Source organism: Apostichopus japonicus, chromosome 18 (genome assembly GCF_037975245.1).
Source record: "Apostichopus japonicus isolate 1M-3 chromosome 18, ASM3797524v1, whole genome shotgun sequence".
Taxonomy (NCBI): Eukaryota; Metazoa; Echinodermata; class Holothuroidea; order Aspidochirotida; family Stichopodidae; genus Apostichopus; species Apostichopus japonicus.
The window spans coordinates 8,026,055-8,045,288 of NC_092578.1; the positions used below are offsets into that span (position 1 = coordinate 8,026,055).

At 38.5% G+C, this 19,234-nt stretch overlaps 1 protein-coding gene and 1 long non-coding RNA gene across 2 annotated transcripts in view; one reads left to right on the forward strand and one right to left on the reverse strand.

Annotated features, from left to right (window-relative positions):
• LOC139959074 (uncharacterized) overlaps window positions 1-19,234 on the forward strand; it is a 52,523-nt gene that overhangs the window by 20,523 nt on the left and 12,766 nt on the right. The gene's annotated exons all lie outside the window — the stretch shown is intronic.
• LOC139959067 (uncharacterized) lies at window positions 150-14,300 on the reverse strand. Its single transcript, XM_071956624.1, has 2 exons — window positions 10,632-14,300; window positions 150-292 (listed from the first exon to the last, which is right to left on the reverse strand). Exon 1 carries the CDS (start codon window positions 14,030-14,032, stop codon window positions 10,952-10,954), a length of 3,081 nt encoding a protein of 1,026 aa, XP_071812725.1. The 5' UTR covers window positions 14,033-14,300; the 3' UTR covers window positions 150-292; window positions 10,632-10,951.

Genomic DNA, 19,234 nt, shown 5'->3' on the forward strand with positions numbered 1-19,234 from the left:
GAATTAAATTAGTTATTCTAAGATATGTGTAAGATATTAGATGATGATCACATTAATAAGCTTTTAGGATTATAAATACAGTAATAAACTTTACGGAATCCCGGTTTTGTGTTAACCTTTTCTCTGGGTGAAGCCTATTTCCACCGTCATATTGTCGTCCCTTCAGTGGCGCATGATGTGACCTTTCTTTTCTTTAGAATTTGTTGGCGACTCTAAATAAGGTTGCAACCTCAAGTGTGCATTGCATGGCCTTAGGATATCGTTGCTATGTGAAGAACCAGCTGAGAGGAAACTGTCAAAAACAATAACAAAGTATCTTTCAATCTTAAAAAGAAGAAGCAAGGAAAATACGAAAATTTTCAGGTTGAAATTTGACGAAGAATAAAATATTGCATCAAAACAATGTCTAAATCAGCTTACAGTATACTCATATTTCTTTTCAATCCGCTTGATCATTGATCTCATTTTTTATTTGCCAAAAATTCAGGCCCTACTTTTTGTTATGGTCTCGTAACGTTAGATGAATATACTAGCGTCTTATTCCTAATCCCTATCGGAAAATCTTCAGGAAATGATGACCTTGTGACTATCTTGCAACTGCTTTGGCCTGTTATGTTCTCGATTCTCACAGTTTAGCAAATGAACGTCAGACTCTGTCTTGCGAGTAAAATAGTGGTATTATCATACTGGTCCGTTAGCATGTGAAACAACATATGCTCCTCAGTATGTCGAAGTCTTCTCAACACGAAGACAAAAACAAAAAACAAAAATAAAAAACAACGGCATTGGGGTGCGAATTGAAACGGAATATATCCTCATTAAATTGATTGATCTGACCGTTGGTAGACCGATCAAGACGTTGAATGGGGGACCCCTGTCAACATCAAAGAGAACCTCACATGAACCAATCAATAACTATGCAGGCTCCAAACAACCATCATTGGTTCAATGCGTGGTCTTAAGATGGGCAAATCATCGCATGAACACGCAAGAAAACAGTACCGAACAAAATGGAAAGAATATGGTGGAAGTAATGATCTCAGAAGTTCGATAACGACTCTCAGATTTATTTTAACTTCCATGATTGTTAGAAAAAACAAATAATAACTCTATCATTAAGGCTAGACAAAAGTTTTGAGCTAATCGAAAGGATTTACATATATAACTCTCTTAAGTTGTAAAAATTCTCTCCTTAACGTTTTTTTTTTACTTCGAAAGGTACCTTTAGGAGACAAAGTTGTCAGACACGTACATTTAGGAGAACACGGACTGTACATACGTACAATGCTATGAATGTACATACGTACTGTACATACATACATACATACTGAAAAGTGTATTGTACTGTACGTACGGTTCATTACACTATATGCCCTAAGATTGTATCCTCGTACTACACGATTTTCACGGTGACAGAACAAGCCTTTCAAAGAGGGGAACCATATTTTAAGCAGGGGTGGTAAAAAAAGGAATGTATGAGGTCGTGGTTAAGATCTGTTATGAAGGAGGGGTATACTGATATGTGAATATCTCAATATATTGCTTTGATTGTATGTCTAAAATAACGTGCCTTTTGAATACACCATTACCAAATAGTGTAATTTTACCCTACAGATATCAGTGCAAAGTACACAAAGTTTATAACAATGGCATTTTAATGTACCTGTATATAGGCCTATATTCCCCAATGTAAGCATCAATTCCTAGTTAAATTAACAAATTTTCCCAAATATAAACAAGGTTATTCAAGCAGCAATTCTGAAAATTAGTTTGATTCTATGTCTCCCTAATATACCCAACCAAAGTTTCTTTACATATACTGGGGGTTGTACAGCATAAGTACAATATATTCCCGTGTCTCCCAAATATATCAAATTATCGCACACATATATATATATATGTAACTTGTGTTATATAGAAAATACCAAGTGTAAGCAATGTTCCACAAGGAAATGAAATCAGGTTGATGATGTGCGCTGGAAGTGTACTATCCCAAAGTTTCCAGACAAACAGTAAGGAAACTGTAAGAACCATGTGACTATATCTTCATCACAAATTACACTAGATATGCGAACATCTCAATATATCGCTTTGACTAAATGTCTACAAAATGTGCCTTTTGGAAGTGTGTGTACATAAAAACTGTAGGTTGTATAGTAAGATAACACAGTTCAGGTTAAGCAATCTGGCCAGATACCTTGACTAGTACGTATAGTTTAAAAAGAGCACTGAACAGTAGCCCTAATTTGTATTCATGCTACCCTTTCCAAACAGCCCCCCCCCCCCTCTAGTCTTACATGTATTAATCATTGTTGATCACCTATTGTCTTCTTACCACAGAGGCAATGACCTTTCAAAGAAGATCAATGCTGGTCACACTGAATTATGGTCATTAATTTGTAACATGCTTACTATGTAGTGAAAATCTTCTGTACACTGTAAAGAGTCCTTAAAACTAAATTACCGGTGTTATTGCATGTCTACAAAATGTGCCTTTTGAAAGTGAGTGTTACTGTAGGTTGTACAGTAAAGCGACACAGTTCAGTTTGGACAATCCGGCTAGATACATTGACTAGTACTTAGTTTAGAAAGAACACTGCACAGTAGTATTGTACATGAATTAATGTACACTTTGTTTAATTCCACACCTTCATATGTATATATCTATGTTTAATACTTACATTCAAAATGTATGCTGGTATGAGTGCAGTTTCATCACAATGTTTCATTTCAATGAATATCCAAATCTCCAATATAAGTATCATTTTCTAGCCAAATATTCTCCCAAAAATATCTTATTATCACATTCATATATATATCACTATAGTGTTAAATTTCAGACAAACAGTAAGGAAACTTTTACAGCATTGTGACTATATCGAATGTAGCAGGGAAATTTCACTAGATATATGAACATCTCAATATTTTGTGTCGATTTTATGTCTACCAAATGTATCTCACAAACGAATCTGGCCAGATACCATCTTTAATATTTACTTCATTTACCAAGAGCACTGTACAGTAGTGTTAAATATAAAAATTTAGGAATACCTCCTAAGATCAGCCGGAGACTGAAGTTTTTAACCAACGATATAACTACAAAACTTGTATGTTCCTTGATAATGCCCAGGCTTGACTACTGTAACTCCCTTTTATTTGGCCTTCCTGACTGTACACTGAAAAAACTTCAAACTGTTCAGAATTCTGCTGCCCGGTTAATATCATGTTCATCGCGTCATGATCACCAGTGCTTCAATCACTCCATTGGCTTCCAGTAAAACAACGGTCAATTTATAAGCTCCTCCTCTTAACGTACAAATCACAACACTCCCTTGCCCCTGGTTACATTACAAATTTTATTCCTCAGTATCATCCTCAACGCCAACTTTGCTCGTCTACAATGTGTCTTCTTGCTACCACCCATACCCCAAACACAAATTTTTTTTATGGAGAAAGAGCCTTCATCTCTGCTGCACCTCATCTCTGGAACAATCTACCATCTTCAATTCGCAATGCACCATCGGTTGACTGTTTTAAGCGTCTCTTAAAAATTCATTTATTCCAAAATTTACAGTGATTTGACTTGCATATTTGTGTACTTGTTTAAGCGCTTTTAGGCCTTTGCATAAAGCGCTCTATAAATATTTGCTTATTATTATTATAAATACATCAATTCAGTGATTCGTGGTCTCAAATTATACCCAAGAAATCAGCTCATGTGCCTTCCAAATGTAGTTCACCCATATTCAGATATATTCAGATATACTTTTATACTAAATGACAGTGTCAGCTCACCATGAGCAATAAGTTCTATCAAAACACAAATATCACAAATATCTGAATGTAGTCATAGCCATTAAAAAAATTACGACTCAATAGAAAAGACAAATACTACTTAGAAAAGACAAATACTACTTAGAATAGAGAGAATTCAAAAATTGAAATACAAATAAATTTACCAATATTTAAAGGCCACAGAAGGAGAGGTTTCTGCAGATTTGATTATATCTACTTTACCATGGAGTTTACTGTATGAAGCAAGAGCACTGTAAAATAACATTCTGATATATGTGCCCTCTTCTTACATGCCTGCATATGTGAAAAAAATAGTTATTCTATTACTACTACTACTACTACTACTACTACTACTACTACTACTACTACTACTACTACTACTACTACTACTACTACTACTACTACTACTACTACTACTACTACTATTACTAGTACTACTACTGCTACTACTGCTACTATATTAATACTGCTTTTACCACTACTACTACCACTACTACACAGGGCTCACAATTTTGGTATATTAATCACCAGCCTGTCGGGCGTTTGACAATCTTAATCCACTAGCCCGAAGGATTTCTGTACTAACCCCAATTCTTGCACATGGCTTGCACATGTACTATGCACACACATAACCAGCAATGAATGTTAGGCCATTGAAACCACAGTAGAGTGACATACACAGAAGGCACCTGATGTGCAAGCAATCAACTCCTCAATGCTTGTAATTAGAAGAAACTTGCAAGAACTGTAATATTAAAAATCATCATATTTAATTAATCTTTAGAATAACGTCACAACAATATAACTGCAATATGTTGACATGTGCTGAGAGCTGTACGACTGATACCTACGTACGTCCGTCTGTCCGTTCGCGACGCTCATATACCTCCATCAGAGTTTATTATTTATTCCGTATTGGCACAACAGTGAAAGCCGAAGCCAGTATTTCAACAACCTGATCACTACTAGTTTTCGCGCCAACTATTTATGAATGAAAACTTTTTACTACGTAATAGTGTATGCAGTGTGTATGTAGTGTATGCAGGGTATATGCAGTGTATATGCAGTTAGTGTGTGCAGTGAATACACATTACGTCATTGTAGATTACATAGCATGTACTGGGATAGCCTATGTGTCTACACTATATACAGAGACTACACAGATCGGTAAATTATGCCAGTTCTATAACAGTTTTGGGTCAAATTAACTTCCTTTTTAGACTGCCCCCCCCCCCCCCCATCGTATGCCCCTTTACATGCCTAACACATGCTCACTTTTCTAGCCAAGCATCAATTGCACGGTCAGGCATAATCTGACAATATTTTCGCACGATCTGACTGCCAGCCAGCGCTGAGACCTTGAATGAACTTATAACCTGGAATGGCCACTACCCACAGCGAAGCTTCCCATGCCATAGCAATTAGGACTTTCATTAACAATCAAACAATATATACCTTAACCTTACCGTATTTAATTCACTACACAACTACACAAGCTAATTTGGACCTTACCAACAATGCGAGCATTATGGTATGACTGCTGCAGACAACAATGCAATGTTGAAACAATGCAGTCTGTATAACTACATTGTAAGCACCCTCATACTGAATGTGAGTGTAAGATTACTCACTGTACGCGTACTGTTCAGCAATATTCAGGATATGCCATTCTGTGCATGCAGCTGTATCTACCCGGTCACGCAATAGGTATGCATAACGTTAGGGTACGTGTGGTTGCGGATTGATTGCAGCATAAGGTATTTACCTAATTTAGTACCATGAAGCTGATTTTGCTCGCAGTATTTTGAGAAGAATTAGAGATTTGTGCAGAACTGATTGTGAGGATAATGTTGTTAGAGTTTTATACATCAACTTAGTGGAAAAAATACTAGCCCATCGGGCTTCTCATTGTAAACTGGCACTAGCCATAGTGTGTTTTGAACTAGCCCCGGACTAGTGGGCTTACGTATTTGCAGAGCCCTGCTACTACATAACATGTAGTCAGTAGCAATAACATTGTGCTGTACAGTATCCTCGCAGCCACACAATTGAATAATCAATTTTAATTTACTAATTTAAACTATTTTACAGTTTATCCCAACACTGCCTTCTCTGCTGAGTAAGGGTCTTCAGTGGCTTTTCTGGCATTTTTGTCTTTTCGCATATTCTCCTGTCAAGAGGTGGCACTTTTTTAATTATTTTTTTGCAAACCATACCAAACAAATTCAGCACTTTGTTGACAGGTAAATGAGAAAAAGGTTATGCTTCAATGTTGACCAGGGTTGCAACAGAAGTCAAAACTAAGCAAAAGAGCCAGTAGTGATTTTTTGCAGTATACATGTAGGGTGTCAACCTCCATGCTTTGACATGCAGTATGGATCCATGAAAGACATGGGAATTGGGATACATGGGAATTGGGTGAAATCACATACCTCTATACACTATTGTTATGTAAAGTACACAGTAAACAAACCTTCATACTGGAACTGATGTTAGGTTCTGAAGAATGAAATTCTGAATGAATGGTTCTGAATGGTTCTGAATGGTTCTGAATGAATGGTACAGGGTTAACAACACTCCATTGCAGAGATTTTATGCTAAAATTAGACAATGATGCTATTCCAAAATTCCTGTGATTTGATTGGCTTATAGTCCCTATTCTTTGTCTGGAAATATTCTTGCATCTGTAGTGCTCAAAGAACACGCAGTGTGCTCAATGAACACGCAGTATGTTGTTTAACAACAATTGCTTGCAACGTTACTTTCCCCTGTGTAGGGATAACACAGTTTGTAGTATAGCCTATCATACGTGTGCACTCAAATATCATAACTTTCTAAAATCTTTTTTGTCACATAGCGTACGTAAATTTGACAACAATCATTCCTGGTACAAAGATACACTTTAATAGTTTCTGAGACTATCACGTAATATTTGAATCATTGTTTTGATCAGAAAATGTTATTAGTTGAGACAATCTATGAATTGTGGGGAAGTTAACATCTCTGATCCTGAAAAGGATATTTCATATAAAAGTTTTTTCTTCTCTCTGCATTGTATGTATGTATGTGTTTTCAGGAACTCGCGAAGAACCTCATTGGCTTATCAAAGCCGCAAGCTGACCAAGTAAGTCTCTTACATTCATATTTAACGTCCATGATTATGAATTGTCAATTGTCAACAACTCTCGCTAACTGGACCTTATGATTGGAAGGCACCGGCGTTAACCACTGAGCTAACACTCCTTGAGAGTTGCTAATGTAAAATGTGCATTTATACCACAGTAGTTTCTGTTGCAAATTTGTTTTGCAGTGCTTCATAAACAATGTTGGTGCAACGTTCGTGTGTAACTTCGAAGTTCGCGAGTAGGGAAGTACAAGGGCGGATGAAGGAGGGGGGGGGGGGGGTAAAAATTGGTTGAAACGGCAGGTTGGGCGGAGCTAAGGCACTGAGCCATCTGTTCTGTATATTGTGTATAACATTCACAAAGTATAGGCAGTGATACGATCGCATCTTTACAATTACACTTGTAAAATTAGGTCATATAATAATGGCAATTGGTGTCCCTGGGACGCAAACTTTTTTCTCTAGTAGCATTACTGTTATGGGTTAAAATCTGAATGAATTGTTGTACATATATAGGCAACTAAATGAAATGAGCTAATGGGTACCTCAGAGCAACTTTGTGATCATTCCTGTCTCTAATACAGTAGACTAGGGTGTAATAGGACCAAGCTATAATAGACTTAAGTTTGGCTAGGCCATGTAATTAAAGGTCACTATTAAATCCCTACGAAAAATGCTGAAAAAAGAAGTAATGTAGACCAAGGCCAAGTAGCAGTTTGGACGATTGCCTTTAAAGTCTGATCAAGCAATTCATAAACACGAAATAACATATACTGTACTAATTCATGAAACCTTAAACCATCTCTTTCAGTGCTCAGCTACTGGATATGTACAGTTAACTTATAAGGGAGACTGGGTGGGGTTTGAAACGTTGGGGAGACAATTACATTAGGTAGACATATAACTGTTTCCCTAATGTTTTGGCACTTATTTACTGTACTAAAGTATGCGTTGTTCAACTTCCCATTCCACAGGAACATCGTTCAATACAAGGCCAAGTTGGAATGTTCCACTATTTGTTGGATGATTTATATATTTATCGATAAGCCTCCAAAATTCCATAGGTTATGTCTGGCGTTCTAACGTAAGTACATTGAGAAGACATCCAGTTTTTAGACAAATACCTCCACTAAGGCTGAAATGGAGGTAAACGACAGAGGCAAATAAAAAACTTCCAGCCTCCTCCGGGATATATTTCACTGTTCTTGATTTTCCAACTCATTACGATTTTCAATTATATATATTCATTTGCCTTTGTCGTTTACCTCCATTTCATTAACATCCAGTCTGTTCAAAGTATCTCTTTCGAGATCCGGCTCTAGGAATCACAAATTATTTTTGAGTTGGTTAGCATCATGTTTGATCTCTAGAGTAAGGCAAAATATGTCACCAAAAACAGAACTAGTATTGTATTAGGTGTCAAACGCCTACAGTGAAATTACGACCTCCCTTACCGGTTTTGAACCTCTGGACATACAATCAGCGTCCATAGCCTAGTTGATTAGGGCGTCCGCGTACAAAGCGGGAGGTCCTGATTCGAATCCCGGGGAGGCTTGATTTTCCAACTCATTACGATTTATATATATATATATATATATATATATATATATACATATACATATATATATATATATATATATGTGTATATATATATAGCCTAAATATGGCTCATAATACACCGTTGATTATGATTAGATTCAGACCCCCTACATGGTTTCTGCCCCTGTGACGTCAGGATAGCGCCCTTCTTTATAGAAGTCTCCAAAATCATCTGGCCCTTCCATGAAAGTACAGGCCTTTAGATAAACTTGTCGGGAAAATCTTTGATTCGCCCTCAGCAGCTCACCTTTGAAATCCAGTGAACGTCACTGAAAATGACGATGTCACGTGAAGTGAATATCATGACTACCCTGGAAAGGGAAAAGATGTTGCGTATGATCAGGTTTTTCGTTTGCGCTTCTCTGCCTTTTGGCTAACAGCATGTGTAATTGATCGTGGTGGGGAATAATTTGAGCGATAACAGACAAGACGCAAGGAGTTCGTTATTTACTCAAATGTAGGGTTAAGATGTTCTATGGTTCCATATTTTGAAAGTCAAGGAACATGAAGAACCACATCATGAATAAAATGTAGGAACGTCTCGACATAACTAGATTGCCTATAAGTATCCTAGCCTGAAAATATGATCTGAAGTCCTCAGGAATAATGACAGCTTACAATGTCAGAATTAACATAATTTTAGAATGTGTAAAAGTAAGTTGGCATGGTGAACACAACACATCTCATTGTGTTCACCATGCTCATTAACCTGTCTGTATTCTGTGCGTGTTTTTGTCCCTTCTGTTACTGTTACTTGTCATTTAGCCTTTGAAGAAGAACCTGCTAGGATCGAAACGTCAGACCAACTTACTTTTAAACATTCTCCTACACAGGCTCTCTAGTGGATAAGCAGTTTGCTAACAGTTTTATTTTATTAAAATTTTAGATGTGAGAACAAAGAATTGTGATAGGATGAACTTAATCCACATCATCAGCCCCTTCCAAGTAAATTCGATTGTTGCAATTAAACGATTCAAGGTACACGGAATTATGGACATTTTGTAAAAAGAACTAACGTAATGCCCTATACCAACAGCTGTAACACTATCTTCGTACTTTCTTCTTATGCCAAGTAAAGATCTGTGCATGGTTAAAACTTGTCAATCGACCATTGCCGGAAATAACAAACGTGAAACAGCTGATTTCGATCATTTGGATCTAAACCAAGTTAACCGTACAGAAGAAAGGATAAGTCTAGCATCGCAGTAGCGTTGATAGTAGCCGAGTATATGCGAACGGATAACACAAAGGATCAGGAACATGAAATGTCGTAAAAATCTCTGCGACTATATATGAACAATTTTCAAACCAAACAAGTCTTGAACACTTCCTGAAATATCGATATAACATGCGGGATAGGGACAATACTTACAGCGCAATCAAAGTTAGAAATTTAAGGATGTTATAGCTATAAAGTTTTTAATTGATAACTTGTCACCAGCCTGTTAAAAGCAACGAACTGCAGTTTCAATGTCATAAGTAAATTTTGATGTTGATCATATAATTCTAGTGAATGAAATTTACGTATAACATTTCAAATCCAATGATCAGTAAATAATTCTTAGCTAAGAGACTGAAACAGGTGAAATAACGTGAATCAGTCAAACAAATGGTTTCAACAATTCGGATAATTGCTTCTTTATCACCTTTAGAGTACCATGATTTAGTGTGGCCATTTCAGTATGTGTGTGCAGGAATAACAATACGCACAGTTAGCTGTACAACCTAGAGAAACGACAAAACCCTCAGGATTGTCGTTGTTAAAACTTTACATTACAATCTTCACCTTCAGGAAATGGAAAAACCTAACTGAAAATCGCTAGCAATTTTAGGCCTGAAAGACAATATAATTGTCTCACCACTAACTATTGCGCTTGCTTGCTAACGTGAAGATAACAAATTACCTACTTCTATCAAATTTCCAGTCATTCAGAGAAATATAAATCCCATTCATATTGAGTATCAGTATTTTGTTGTGATTGTTATTTTTGTTTCGTTATACTAAATATAGCTCCCATGTAGTAACAGCATTGCAAAACATCTTATCACATCTCGTTAACTGTTGATCTATGTGTAAATTCTAATAACGTGGCCTAGCAAATACAAAACATACCTGTTTATATGTAACGATGAGCGAAGTATCCTTCATCAACGATGTTTGAATTTACTTTTCGCTTTTACTATCGCCAATGTAAAAGATTGTTCCTGACGCAACGGTACTTTATTCTTAGTAGGAATAGTTCATTGGTAGAACACCAGCGCTGTCACCTTCGGAGCCTATTTATCCGTTTGAAGATAAGCACTCCTGGTACATCACTCTGTGAAGGTGACATAGTAGGGAAAAATTCACCTTATGCAGAATATCTCTGTCTAGATTAGTTTGCTCTGAGGTCTCTGGACTTGGGACCAGACATTGGTGGGTTAAACCTGGTTTTATGAGCGCTCGACCATCCCACTTCCCTCAGAGCAAATTGCTGGGGTTGTTTGTAGCTCCATCTGTCTGAATGCCTTTGAGTTTCTGCATAGCCAGATGATATAGCTCGCTCTGAGTGTGATATTGGCTGCTGTATCGGTTATAGCCTTCTTCTTTCCTTTAGGGATGCCCAAGGATGCAAGACATTTGTTGACTGATGTGTTGCAAAAGCCTCTGCTTCCTACTTCTATCGGAAAGTAGTATGTAGACCAACCTCTGCTCTCGCAGTCAGCCACTAGGTCTTGGTATTTACACTTCTTTCTAGCATATGCATTTGCCAGATTCTCCTCCATAGGAACTGTAAGCTCTACGATGATAACGTTCTTTGTTTTCTTGGAGAAGATGGTGATATCTGGTCTCTTAGCGGTCTCAGTAATTTCTGGAGGGAACACTATTTGCTTGTGTTCCTCATCCATCAAGAATATCCAGTCACTGGCCTTCTTCAGGATGTTGGTTGGCTCTGTCTTTGGAAGTGGCAGGACTGGATTTCGGTACGTTGTGCCATCAGCTGTACGAAAGGCTATTGTAGAGGTGAAATCCAGAGTCTCAGATGTATTGAATCTCTTCTGGTTTGCCTCTACGATGTACGGTGCCAGACCTGATGCAATTGCCCTCAGTGTTTGGTCATGGCGCCAATTATACCTTCCACTTTGTAGTGAGTAGCTGCAACCATTTAGGATGTGGAACAGTGTGCAATGACGATGATGACATAGTTGGCAGAGTCCTAGATTGGTCTTGCCCCACAGCTTCAGATTGGCAGGAGAAGGAAGTTGATCATGAATTGCATTGATGTGGAAGGACAGCAATTCTGGTGTCCAGATATACAGAAGTTTCTTCCAGGAGGTGTCGACCTGCATGGCAGACTCCCATTTCAACCACTGTCCTTGTTTTGCACATCCGTAAAGGTAGACCAACATGTCCTCCTCGTCTACATCTTTCACTAGCCCGGTGAGGCATTTCCTGTGTTCTTGGTGACTCATGTCTCTGATCAGCTTCTGGTTTCTTTTGTAACCGAGACCTGCTCTGTCAGTCTGGCCCCTAGCCATCTCATTCAGGATTAGATGGCGTTCTTTTTGTTCTAATTCTTTCATACCATTCCACCTGGCTTTGCTTTTCTTACTTTCCATGCATTTCCTGTAGAGTGTCTGGGTACTTCCATCTCTAGAGTGCTTATTTAGATGGTACTTGGTTACTTGCATACATTTGACTGAAGTGGTGAGCTTTTTCAGTTGCAGACCATAGTGTTTCCTGCTCCTGTACAGAGCGCTGGTGGTGGTACATCTGCTTATTCTTGCCCACTGCTTCAGGTATTTGGTGCATATAGCTTCTAGACTTGTGATGTAGGTAATTGGGAAGTTGTAGATGGTGAACTCCCATGTCATTTTGGGTACGATTGCATTGTTGTAAATCCACAGCTTCATAATTCCACTTAGTTGACTTGTGTCGGTTTTCTGCAGCATCTCTGACAGCTTTGTTTTTACCAAGTCCCTGATGTTATTGTCTTTCAGGTCATTGTAAATCATCTTCCCGAGGAACCGCATGGGTTGACTGTGGATATAGGCAATCTGCTCTCCGTCTATTTCTAGTCCGGGGTCGTATGCCACATATTGAGTTTTGTGTCCTTGTTGCTTCTGTTCTGCATTGGGGACGACCTTCTTCATGGCATGGGATCTGCATTTGCTTGGTTTAGCTTTCATGGTCCGAGTCCATTTGAGGAAGATGTTCATTGTATCAACAAGTTCTTGACAGCTTTCTGGGCTCCTAGCTATGAGGGTTAGGTCATCTGCATATGCTTTGGCAGATGATGTGATGTCAGATCCACTCATGCAGTATCCAAGGTGGTTGAACTGGTCTAGGAGGTCGAGGCACAGGTTGAAAACGGCCAGAAACAGGATGCAGGAGAGTGGGCAGCCTTGGAAGACTCCAATCGTGCACTGTATCCAGTCAGTTGTCCAGTCAGTTGTTTTGACACGTATGAATAGCTCATCATAGTATTTAAATATGATCTTCCTGATGTGATCTGGAACATGATACCACTCTAAAGCGAACTGTACAAGATTGTGTGGTACAGTACCGTAAGCATTTTGCAGGTCCAACCATGTTGTCACAATCGGTTTGCCATTCTTTTTGGCATCTTGGAGCATTTCAGTTAGTGCTTCTGTGTGTTCCACACATCCTGATATCTTCTCCATGAAACCCTTCTGAATGGATTGGTCAATATAGTTGTTGTTTGTCAGGTAATTGATGGTTCTTTGAGCGAGAATACCCATTCCGAGGTTGCCACTTGAGTTCTTCAGTGTGATGGGTCTGAAGCAGGAAGGGTCACTGGTGTTCTCTTCTTTTGATATAAGAATTGTCTCTCCCGTTCTCCAGCTCATAGGTATTGCAGCTGTTCTCCAGATACCACAGATTACTTCGTGTAGTAGCTGTGTTGTTCTAGGGCATTTCTTCCACACTAGGTAGGGAATGCGATTGGTGCCCGGAGCACTGGCATTTCTTCTTTTCTGAAGGTAGCTATTTAACTCTGACAGACTGGGGGGTTTGGTTTTGAATGGCTTGGTCGGCTTTGGTGGTCTCTTCAAGCCCTTTAGAGGGTGGTATTTGTAGTCACGCCTTTTATCGCTGTTGACATTTTTGAAGAATTTCTCTGCAGCTGTTTTACTGAAGGAGGGAGATCTGGTCTGCTTCTCATTTAGTAGACGTTTTGCATATTTGTGTGGATTTTGTCGAAATTGATGCTGTTCTTTGCTGGCAGTTTTTCTTTGCTGCGATTTCAGCTCTAGTTTCCTTACTTTGTTGTGTAGGCGTACAAGCTTAAGGAAATCCTTTTTCAGATTTGTTGAGTGCACTTTGTTTCCATCTCTTAGGGCTTGTTTGTATTGCCGTTTAGTGTCTTTCTTTAAGCGCCTTAGCTTTCTTTGTTGTCTTGAGCATTGCTGTTTTTTATCAGTCTTTTTGGAGACTGCTGGTTTGACTCCAAATCTGTCTACGAGTCTCTTGTAGACCTGAGTCTCCAGATTAGTCAGCTGCTCAATATGCATTTCACCTATTTCTGTTGGTAATTCTTCATATAGTTGCTCATCAAAGGATTTCCATATCGAGTCTTCAGATGGCTTTGGCAGATTTATGTAATCTTTGACTTCAATGTTTCTGCAATTTAGGTGGGCTTCTTCTTTGGTCTTTCTTTTGTGATAAAAATTCTTGCCTGTCGACTCGAAAGCACTGTGGGGTTTATCCTGGCCTTCTACTTCTTGGGTTGGGTGCGCCGACTGGTTCGACTTACGTCTGCCTTCAGTGGAAGAGCATGGCTGCGACAGATCAGTAGTGATCAGTTCAATCGACAGTAGTGATCGACAGTAGTGATCAGTTCAACTAATGACACACCTCTCGTCTATAAACGAATAGGTGTTAAACGACACTACACATTTGAATATGCATATCACACCGAATAAACATATGCGCTATTGTGTACATTATGTACATTACCACAATACGTCATGCGGTTCTAACGGCACAAACATATTATTAAAGTTGAGATACTAATTCGATTGACAACGTCGCCGTGGAGCTATAGGCCTCGAAAGCCAGGTGCCTTGTTTACAATCCATCTCATGAAAATAAGACCCCCCCCCCAACCGACCACCACCATGACTGGTTATACGACGAAGGATACAACAGTGTTCGCTACCTAATAATTATTACGTTGGCAGATTCCTGAAAATTTCAGTATAAGTCTAATAATTATTTGCATTGTAACGTCACAGTTAGAGTGAATGGTAACTAAAGCAGTCTATTAGACGGTTGACTCTTTTCTAAATTATTTTATTGTATGTTTGCAAATTTATGCAAGTCATGTCACCTCTCCTCCCAAAAATACATCTCTTCAAATTCACACCACAATATATCAATATGTTGAACTATACAGGCTTATCAACAATGCAAGCAACATATAGCCCATCAAGCCTCATCATGGTTATAACCCTGTTCCAAACGCTATGGTGAGCGTCAAGCGAGAAGGCAGATCCCATTGCGAGAGTCTTCGGTAGCCGCATTTAGTGCATAAAGACCAAGCTTGTTATATATACCATATTAAGTGGTGCATTGCAACAGCAATTATCAAAGCAGGCCATACTAAACCTCTAAATTATTGCATACTTTCGTTATTGTCTCATTCAGGGGAATAATATCATTTTTCGAGCGACATGTACCAGTGATATGCCAATACTGGGGACATCCTGTAAATGTAGTATCATGACACATTAGGAGGTGGGGGGGGGGAGTTGGAACGGGACAAGTGGGACTGCTGGGTAAGTGGGTAGCACGACGTCTTTTTCCGTACAAATTGATACCAGTACAGGGGAGAGGTTAGTGGAAAAGAACAGGTAACAAACAAAGATATGACCTTCTGAATGATGCCAAACTCGATCCGTAACTATGGAAACTATGGAAAATGCGCCCTTAAATACCAATGCCGTAACAAATTTACCTTCATCGGGCATTTTAATAAGGATCTCGCGGTATACTTTTCCACGCTCGTTTCCTTTGTTATGCTATGCGAATTGATTATGTAACACAAAGGCTACCGTTCCAGACTAATAAACTTGAATTCTTACGCTATAGCTTCGGTAACTCACTTATAATAGCTTGTGTTAAGCGATTTAAGGATTTAAGGATTGTTGTAGTGAAGCGTATGCCCCCACACTTTTTTATTCTGTGTAAATAGCGTGTGTTACAATATTATATAGACTAATGTAAAGCTCAGGTTTCGGGTGATGACAAATCTGGGTCAGTCAAGTGTTTGCGAGTTGCCAGGGGATATGGGCAATTATCGTGAGATGCAATGGCCAAGTTTAATATATTAGGAATGTGTCAGGGTTAATTTATGAATGAATATCTTAGAAATTGTATTATTACATCTAATAGGCCTGTTTTATTGCACGTATTGCCAGTATTTGTAGAATATTTTGATGCACATGCAATAAGGCCATGGTAACTGCATGGGCCATTGTAACGACTGGCTGCCATCTTGAGAATCATTATTCATAGTTGTTTAGTTTCGTAACAATACACGCCAATGCAAGTATGATATATTAAGCCTCTTGAATACATCCCGAATGACATGAAGGTTTTATCGAGCATAAATAGAACTTTTCATGTCCTACCCGCCATTTGATAGCTGATGGCTTAGGCTATCACAACACATTCAACTTTTGCCACCATGACCGTTTAGATTTTGAGCTAGAAGAGCTAAAAGTTTATCATATTGCCTCCAACCCATCTGCAAGCTGTCGCTGCGGATTCTTGTTGTTTTACCCAAGATTTTCTACAATACCTCAATCATTTTTAATCCTCCTGATTTCTTAGGCCATCAGAAGTTTATATCATCTTCTTCAACATCCAAGTATCAAATAGATGACTCAAAAAATGCCCCCCAAAAAACAAAACAATACAGTAGCTCACTTTAGATCTATGGAGTTGTACCATAACAACTCCCTGGGTTAACCACCCAGTCAGGCGGACGTGCACTTATCTGATTGTGGTGTGATACCTTTCTAGCTTGCCTAGCCTAGGTCTAGCTACACGTTAACCTGCAGTAGTACTACTAGTGCAACTATAAAGTTATGGTTGTATTAAAGCTGCAGTAGTTACTAGGTCTAGGCATTATCCAATTGCTAGGATATGCAAGTATAATTCAACACAAGTAGTGGTGATTATAAGCTTATGTTGGGACTGAGATGACAGCCTGCTCTTGCTGTTAGCGTTTGTCCGGTAGATCTATATTGGCCTAACTGATTGAAATTGCTAATTAAGAAGACTAAGGTGCAGCACAAGTCCTTGTACCTTCCAAGCAAATGACGATGAAGATTAAGTGGTTGGGGTAAATGTATGCATCCTTTTAGAGATTATGAAATGATAAATTGTAACTCATGAAAACTTAAAGTATGCACATGTGGGTCACAATGCATCACAGAAGACATCTGAGAGACCTTAGATATTAATTTGCAAAATGAAATCAATATAATATGACAGAAGAAAGACACTTATTGTAGGTAGCAAAATGTACCGTGAAAGACTATTACAATTGCTGCAATACACGTTTGTAGGCCGTCTACAATCTATGATTGTGCCTTGTAGCGTATAAAGACATGCACATTGTAACCATTACAAAAAGCATGTTAATCATTGTCAAGCGACATATTCATAAAACCCTATAACCATTTTATTGGGGGTAGGGGGGGGGAGTTTTATATTTTTAAAAGAGGTTATGTAGGTCTATTTATTTTTTCATCTTATCTTTTATTTTTGCAAGTATGTATATACCTGCATCCACTTGGACAATCTGATACGTTCATGAAAATAGTCAGAGAGTACAGAGAAATATATTAGGACTTCTCTTCAAATTCGATTTGCTTTTACACCTATTTTCCAATCACCTGCATCATAAACCTATAAACAGCAATGATTGCATCTTAGTTGTTTCATTACTGTGAGGTACCTTTCTGTTGGCAAATGTAGCAATTTTGCGAAGATCCACACAGAGCTTTAGCTTTTGTAGATTTAAATTGCAAAAATTATGTAAAGAAAATGTTTTACCTCAACACGACTTTGCAATGGTATGTATCAGTTTGTTATTCACTGAGCATTTGTCTATATGAATATTAACCCCTTCCCAGCAGTCACACACCATCCACTTTCAGATTAGTGTTATCTGACTCTACCATCTTAAGTTTTGCAACCATCATGTCTACAAAAACTTCACAAGTAACAGTACATGAGGTTGGAACCCCTCCGGCATAAATTGTTGGTGCCCTTCCAACTTGGAGTACCTGCTCACCAGGGCTCAAACATTTCTATAAAGCCGTCACCCAAGCATATCGGTCTAACCACATTTGCATGGTGAACGATATAGGCGGCTGGGCTTTGCGCCCTATGTATCTAGTAAAGGGTCTAACTTAAGACTGCACAGCATTTGCGAAGATGCTAAGCATTCTTTAAACAGTAAGAATAACTGTGTTAATAGCGGCGAAATACCCGAGAGTTATAATTCATCTCAACCAGTATATTTTCTTTTACAAAATTCGTGCTTATCTGGTGCATCACGCGTTTCTATATAGAGAAGATAGCTTTCACGTTAATATGAGGATTTCGTCGAATCCTCGTTTCTATAACGTAGGCACCCTTTGCGCGAGTTATTGCTATGGGTGTACCAAAATGGCCCGAGCGGCCTTCAAATAACTGCAAAGCGTATTGTTGTCAGCAGGTACGATATGGCTTCTATGTATCACTTTCTGTGGTCGAAATACGTGATCGAAGAAGCAAAATAGATATATACATATATTAAGGGAGTGAAGAGCAATACTAATCCAAATAGCGAGCTAGCATGAGACACGTCTGCCGGACTTCTTATGCCGGGTTGGTTGATCCGTTGAAAAGGTAATTTGCTGTTGGTCATCAGCTTCCTGATGGAAATGGACTTCCATATACCTGCCACAAGCTGATGAGACTGCTTAGTGATGGTAAAGTACAATTAAGTTTGCACAGATTTGGCTAGAATGTAATCATAAGTTGAGACGAAGGAAGGTGTTACACCAGAAGAATGTCCATGCTGTGGTGGTAGTAAAATTGATACACCACAACCCAATAATGGTGCTTTCATTGACATTTCACAAGAAAAAACTCTGAAGAGTTTCATGGAAGTTGATAAAATATATGAACATCTCGATTATCCTGGAAATCGTGTGAAAGAAAATATTGAATCATATCAAGATGTTTATGATGGATGGTTCAGAACATTGAAAGTTTCTTCGAGGGATTTTTAAGTAATCATACTTTCAATTGTGGCCTATTCTAGGCTAGACTACCCCCATTGACTTAGTGTGGTGTTAGGCAACCATGTGGTCGAACGTAACAGCAATAACGATATTCCATGGATGTCTTGTAACTGCGTCACAACTTCAGACGGCTTAGCTAGATTTCTCATTGACTTAGTGTGGTGTTAGGCTACCATGTGGAAGAAATTATTATTTATTCATTCGTTTATTTCAAAGAAGGAAAGGCTGACAAGGACTTTTACGCGATGTTTATGGATTATGGACGGGATAATTAAAAAATTGTAATCGCAAGTGGCTTTTTACTAATCGTTTATTCCAAATGCGATCAAATTGCGCGAATCGCACAATCTCGCGGCTAATGCGAACCCTGGGCCTGCATAATAGATAGTAGTAGTACTAAAAACTATTTAA